Below are 7,064 nucleotides of genomic sequence, written 5' to 3'. Positions count from 1 at the left end.
AACATGTCAGATTAATCGAGCAGTAAATCCGATTTTTCAGCTCTTGTTTTATCGGCTGACTGTGAATCGCAGAGGTCAGCGGCCTATAGAAAGGGTCAAGGTCATTATGATGATTTATAAAAGACAAACTATGCAGAAGGTCCAGGGCCGAGTAATTATGTGCGCTAGTTTTTCTTTATTCAGAACGGTGAGGTTACGCACTTCCCTCACGATGCCACATTAGTCAGTGAAGTCAGAGATGCTCTGAATGGGTCAATTTATTCTTGTTACGTGCTGTTTGTTCTAGAGCTGCTTGAGTGCATTTGCTATTCATATTCAAAGAGCTTGAAGTGCAGATTCAGACGCGTGCCTCATTTCACACACAGCCTCAAAAACAGAAACAAAAAGATGAAAAGGACTGCTCTACGGGGCTCCAAGGCAAATCTATCAGATGAAGGAGAGAAGAGGAATCAAATGAAGAGAGGAGGATGGAGATAACGGAGCGGCGGGTGTGTTGTATTGGATAAGACTGCTGGGATGTTTAATATCACAGAGAAGCCTCTTATGAGGTCTTGAGCAAATATTAGCACTCATTTGACATTTAGCTCCAACTTTAAACTCAAAAGCACGTTTCTGGTGTACAGTCTCAAGTGTCATGCCAACCAACCGTGTTAGTTAATTGAAAATGATACATTATATTTTTAGAACATGTTATTTCAGAGATCAGGGCTCAATGGGGATAATTTTTTTTGATGCTGGCTTGGTCAGCTGAGCTGTTCATATTTACATTTTCACAGGCCTCTCCACAATCAATCAATGAAAAATAATAATAAAAACATTAAAATAAAAATACTTGCATTTTTAAGATGGATACAAATACAGAAATATTTTTTTTTGCATTTTTAATATATGCCTGAAATATATTTTACATATTTTTAATTGAACATTTATATTTTCTTTAAACACATTTTCTGAATTTACTTTTAAAATTAAAAGTATTAAAATATTATTAATTAAATTAATATTTTAATTAATATGAAAATATTAAAAGTGCTTAAAACGTTAAAAAAAAATCAAAAATGAAAAAAAAAAAAAATTTTTTTTTTGTATGTTTTATTTTATGTTTTTCATAAAATATTTATATATTTTTCCCATTAAAACAAGTTCTTGAAAGTCCTTAGTTTGCTGTAATTGCTGGAATATAATATATATATATAGCTATAAATTAAGCTGTTAAAAATAACATACAGTGCTTTGTTTATGATTTAACCCAGTCTAACTGATGCATCAACATACATAAATCAATTTCGTATTTTTGAGAAAACATTGTGCCAACAAGCTAATGATACCCAAATAACATTTAAATCAACAACATCTGCAATAACAGTGTTTAATAAATCACCGTTTCATAAAGTAAAAGAAAACCACAGTAAGTATTTTTGTTAGCACAAACGTACGTGAACCCAGACAGAAAAACTGTGTCATCATCACTATTGGATTTCAGGTCCAAAGCTCAGAACAAATTAGTTTCTTAAAAACTGGAGAGAAACCGTACATCATCCATGCAAACACGCTCCTGTAGAAGCGAATATCTCTGCATTAAAGTGTGTGTGAGAGTGTGTTTCATATCTGCTGACCTGGCCAATATTGAGACTCGCAGGCAGTTTTGTAAAGTGCGAAGCAACGAAAAAGCGAAGCAGAATCTCTGGATCTCATAATCAGAATCAGAATCTCGGGCTCAAACGAATCAAAGCGCTTTAATGAGCTGGATTAAGTAATCAAATGAAAGCTCTCGTGAAGTGCTGCCCTTCACAATTAAACAGCAGCGGAGGGTATCGCTGATAGAATCACTTTCTTCAAACACACACTGATTAATGCTTCTGGCTGGCATCTGTGTGTCCGCCGCGCTACACTGCCACCAACCTGACAGGGTAAAGAGACCGAGTAAAGCGCAGTTCAAGTGAATTCATGTTTATTTTACACATATAAACCCATCTGACTGCATCAGCTGATTCTGTCTGAACTGAAGGAACTTCTCAAAGTGCAATAAGATGATCTTCTTGGAGAATCAGCAGGTGATTCGGTGCATTACGGCTGTAAGTGTGTGAATGGGAACAGACCGCCTACAGAGAGACGAGATGGAAATGACAAAAAGCTGCATTACGGAAATCAGAAAAGTCACTCTAACCGAGGAAATGTTCTGTACTAGTCCTCCAACGGCTATAAGAAGAAAATAGTGGATCAGTGCTCACTAATACAGCTTTTTCAATGGCTGATGCTGATATCAAGAGAGATTTATATTCCATCACTATTTGTACTTATTAGCTAAATTAACAATTAAACTATTTACATCTTATTTGAGATATATAAATATGAATATAATTTTAAAATAAAATTTGTTGCATTTGTAATATACTTCAAAAATATACTTTATATATTTTTGATTAAACATTTACATTTAGTTCTCTCATTAAACAAGTTCTATACAAAAAATCTTTTCATTTGCAATAGTAAAATAAAAACAAAATTAATATACAAACACACACACACACACACACATATATATATATATATATATATAGAAAGAAAATTACAATTCTTTGAGCTTTTAACATGTCATAAAATATATTTCATATATTTTTCATTAAACATTATTTAATATAAATATTAAATACTATGTGTGTATGCTACTGTTTAACAGTACTGATATTATTACATTTTAAAATAAGTGTTTTCTATTTGAATCTCTGTTAAAATATAATTTATTCCTGAGATGAAAAGCTGAGATGAAAAGCATCATTATTCCAGTCTTCAGTGTCACGTGATCCTTCAGAAATCATTCTAATATGCTGATTTGCTGCTCAAGAAACATTTCTGATTATTATCAATGTTAAAAACAATTGTGCTGCTTAATATTTTTGTAGAAACGGTGACTTTTTTTCAGGAATCTTTGATGAATATAAAATAAAAAACAGCATTTATTTGCAATAGAAATCTTTTGTAATATTATAAATGTCTGTACTGTCAGTTTTGATCAATTTAATGCATCCTTGCTAAATAAAAGCATTTATTTTTTTCCAAAAAATTATGTATAAACAGTATAAAGAAAGAAAGAAAGAAAAAAAGAAAGAAAGAAAGGTGAAATATCTGCAGATATATTGCTCTAGCACTAGTCTGGATGGTGTGTGTGTGTGTGTTTACCCGTCTGATCCCGGTCTGGAGGGAGAGTTTTCTGATGATATGGACGTCACAGATGCGACAGACAGCGGCCTCTGAGATGACGGCATGGTGAAGGACCGAACCATTGAACGCGGCCGACTGCCCCACCGCTCGTTCGACGTGGGAGGCTGAAACACACACGAACATATCACGACATTCAGTTCTTTAAAAGAGGCCTTATTCAACACTTTCTTGCACCAAAAATAGTCATAATTAAGTTTTGACGAGCATTTTCCCCTCTCTCTGACACTGTGTTGTGATTGCCTAATCTCTGTCCACGTGAAATGAGTAACAATATATGTTAATTTACTCATTTTCAGATGCCCTTAAGAGTTCAGACCATTCACTGACTAGACAGACAGCAATATAATAGTAGATCCCTGCTGCAAAGGCCAAACTCATATTGTGAGTATGTTTTTGCTTAGTCCAATTGCTTGTTTTCATGTGACCCTCTTTGTTTGTGTGAATCTCATATATGTGTGAATATATGAATCACTCATATCTTCCTTATCCTCCTCCTCTCGGTCACACAGCCCTGAGCTGTCCTTGAAACAGATATGCAGCACAGATCACGTTCTCAGTCTTTCACACACTTCGCTGCCAATTCTAGCACCTTCGCAGAGCGCGGCGATCAATATCTGCCAGCTACAGCAACTATCTGTCTATCTCTCTCACACGTTTGCTCGCTTTCTCTACCTGTCTGCCGCACTCTTTTGTCCCCATCTCTCATTCCCTCCTAAGGACTCCCAGCATTCTCCTGTCAGGGATCTCAGCACGTCTGTTCGGACCGGAGGAGAGGCGCGATTCTGTACAGTGTGTTTGGGAACGTCTTTCCCACGGTTACAAAGACTCACATTGACCCTGTGCATCTCAAAATACAGCTGAGGAAACTCTACGTTTTTTTTTTTCACTTAAGACAATGTAATGCCAGACTGCATTCATGTAAGTTAAGGTTTTTGGCACCAAATGCAGTAAAAATGCATATATATATATATTACATATATGCTCTGCAAAAAGCAAGACAAATCATCATTGAAAACAATATTTAATATATCAATATTTAATTATCAATACCATTAATACAATTAAAAATCTATTTGTTTGTGCTACACACATGATTTTCCACAGCAACCAGATGTGAATAAGGAAAAAGATGAGATGTTTTAAACTGTACAATTGCAAGAACATTTAAAAAAAAAACGTTTATGAAAATGAGACTCATCAATCATATATTAAAACTATGCTGTATTTAATAACTAATCTTTAAGTAATCTGTATTTAATAAGTAATCTTTCTCACTTCATACAAGGTCATCCTAAATAATAATGAAAGGGTGTTTTTGTTAAGTAAATTAAATGTAGCAGTGACTGGTGTGCTCTTTTGTCAGCGCTGTTAGACCTAATTAAAAGGTAACGAGTCCCAATAACAGCACTGATGAACTGCATGATTAAGTTGGTGACAGGTGTTACAAAAAATTACCAGGCTTATACAGAAGACAATTTTGATGAGAAACCTACCACAGTTTGATTAACAACATAATACCACTGATTAAAAGAGGAATCTTAATAATATTAATAATAATAAAAAATCATATAATGAAATAAAAAGTCGCAATTATCTTTATTTTTTTTATTCCAAAAAAAATTTCTCACCAAAATAGTGTCATTTTTTTCATATTATTAAAAATAATTAATGACTTAATTTTGAACAGAAACTTGTTAAAGATTTTTAAAAAGTGCTTATTTTTGCATGTATATTATCATGCTGTAGCGGACAAAAAAAAGTATTCAGCCTGATAATACTATGAGTGACTGTTAGGATTTTTATAGTTCACTTTGAAAAATTTGCAAGATTCTTCCAGAGCATTTAAAACTGCAATTGTACAATGCCCGTAATCATCGAACAGCTGCCATGACTTTATTCAGTTCAAAATTTCTGTAGTGCTTTTCACAGTATATATTCTAAAGCAGCTTATCTTTATAAAGCAGCATATTTAAATAATAATGCATTATATTCCCCAACGAGCAAGTCAAAACAAGGTCCCAAGATAGTGAGGAAGAAACCAAGAGAGGAAACCAAGATCCAACAAAGACAAATGCAGACAAACATGCAACACACAAATCAGAAAGAGAATATGTGTAAATAGTTCATAGTGATCAGTTTGTATTGTGAGGTGAGAGTCCATCCTGAGGCAATGTGATGCATGCAAGCGAGCTGTGATGAACAACATCCGTGAATGATGACAGATGAATGCATGAAGGCTGATGTTTATGGCTGAGTGAATGATGAAGGCGTGATGCATGATGATTCAGGCTCAGTTTGTTTGGAAAGTGACTGTTGGGACTCACTAGTGTTCTGACGCCGTACTGCTTCTCCACCTTCTCTTTGAGCTGTTTGAAACACGCCTCCAAACGCTCGTGAAATGGACGAAGAGCCTCCGTCACCTTCTGGCCGTGGATGCGGACTCCTTCAGCCAGGTTCGGGATCTGAATAAGAAGCACACAAACATAAGCAAAGGAATGAAACCACAATGCTACATAAAAATTAAGAAAAAATCACTAAGCATTCACCCCAAAAATCAACATGACATGAATATTTGAGAAAAAAAGATACATTCACCAAACGGCATCAAATCAACCAACGTGTAACGTGTAAATAATGACTTTTACTATATCTTATTGCAAGCATTTATCTAAGCCCAATACCTAAAATGTACCTAAATAAAATAATAAATTTAAAATTATTTTTACATGTATTTTTTTTCTACAACTTCTATTGCTGTATTAATAAATATACACATTCTTTGTTACAAAACAATATACCAAAATAAAAGTCTGTTATGACTTTATTCCCTATAAATGCATTTTTAAATGTAGTCATGAAGTTAAAGACTATACAGTAAATTAAAATAAAATATATATAAAAATAAAACATTACATCTAAAACAACATAATGAACAACAGTATTATGTATTCATTATGCATTATTTGTTAACTAATGCTGTATTAACATAAATGCAATGTAACTAATTAAATAAAACATTAAATAAAAATTAACATTCACCCCAAAAAATCCAACCTGAAATTCAATCTTAAACGTGTAAATAATAACTTTTACTATGGTATTCGTAATTACAATGATTTTTCTAAATCCAACACTAATAATGTACTTATTCCCATAAGGAATAAGTAGGCAGTTTCTGTGAAGGGGGGCAGTTTCTGTGAAGACATGTGCATTCCTACCAGGACTCATCTAACTTACAACAACGATAAACCATGGTTCACTGCAAAACTCAGACAGCTCCGTCAGGCCAAAGAAGATGCTTACAGGAAGGGGGACAATGTCTTGTATAAACAGGCCAAATACACACTGGAAAAGGAGATGAGAGTGGCAAAAATGAATTATTCTGAAAAACTAAGGACTCAGTTCACTTCCAGCGACTCAGAATCAGTGTGGAAAAGTCTGAAAGAAATGACCAACTACAAGACACCATCCACCAACACTGTGGAGAATCAACAACTGGCAGACGATCTGAATGAGTTCTACTGCAGGTTTGAAAAAACACCCCACACCCACCCTGAACACCTCTCCACACAACCATTCACACCTCCAGCAACCCCCCTCTCCCCCACACCTGCAATTCAGATCAGCGAAGACGAGGTGCGCCAGGTCTTCCGGAAGCAGAAAAGGAAAAAAGCACCAGGCACAGATTGTGTGACACCAGCCTGTCTGAAAACCTGTGCTGACCAGCTGGCCCCCATCTTCACACAGATCTTCAACAGATCACTGGAGCTGTGCAAAGTCCCTTCATGCTTCAAACGCTCCACCATCATCCCCATACCAAAGAAACCCAAAATTACAGGACT

General features: G+C 34.9%; 1 protein-coding gene across 1 annotated transcript in view; it reads right to left on the bottom strand.

The window, feature by feature from the left end:
* Positions 1 to 7,064, bottom strand: part of LOC107740868 (dedicator of cytokinesis protein 1-like) — a 268,121-nt gene that overhangs the window by 5,859 nt on the left and 255,198 nt on the right. Inside the window, exons 47-49 of the mRNA XM_016553391.1 lie at positions 5,547 to 5,684; positions 3,181 to 3,326; positions 399 to 423 (exon numbers count right to left, since the gene is read on the bottom strand). Coding sequence (XP_016408877.1) covers positions 399 to 423; positions 3,181 to 3,326; positions 5,547 to 5,684 — 309 coding nt within the window. The remainder of the gene's footprint in view (positions 1 to 398; positions 424 to 3,180; positions 3,327 to 5,546; positions 5,685 to 7,064) is intronic.

The sequence above is a fragment of the Sinocyclocheilus rhinocerous genome, unplaced genomic scaffold (genome assembly GCF_001515625.1).
Source record: "Sinocyclocheilus rhinocerous isolate Xijiao unplaced genomic scaffold, SAMN03320098_v1.1 scaffold1908, whole genome shotgun sequence".
Classification (NCBI taxonomy): Eukaryota; Metazoa; Chordata; class Actinopteri; order Cypriniformes; family Cyprinidae; genus Sinocyclocheilus; species Sinocyclocheilus rhinocerous.
This window is presented reverse-complemented; position numbering and strand designations above follow the sequence as displayed.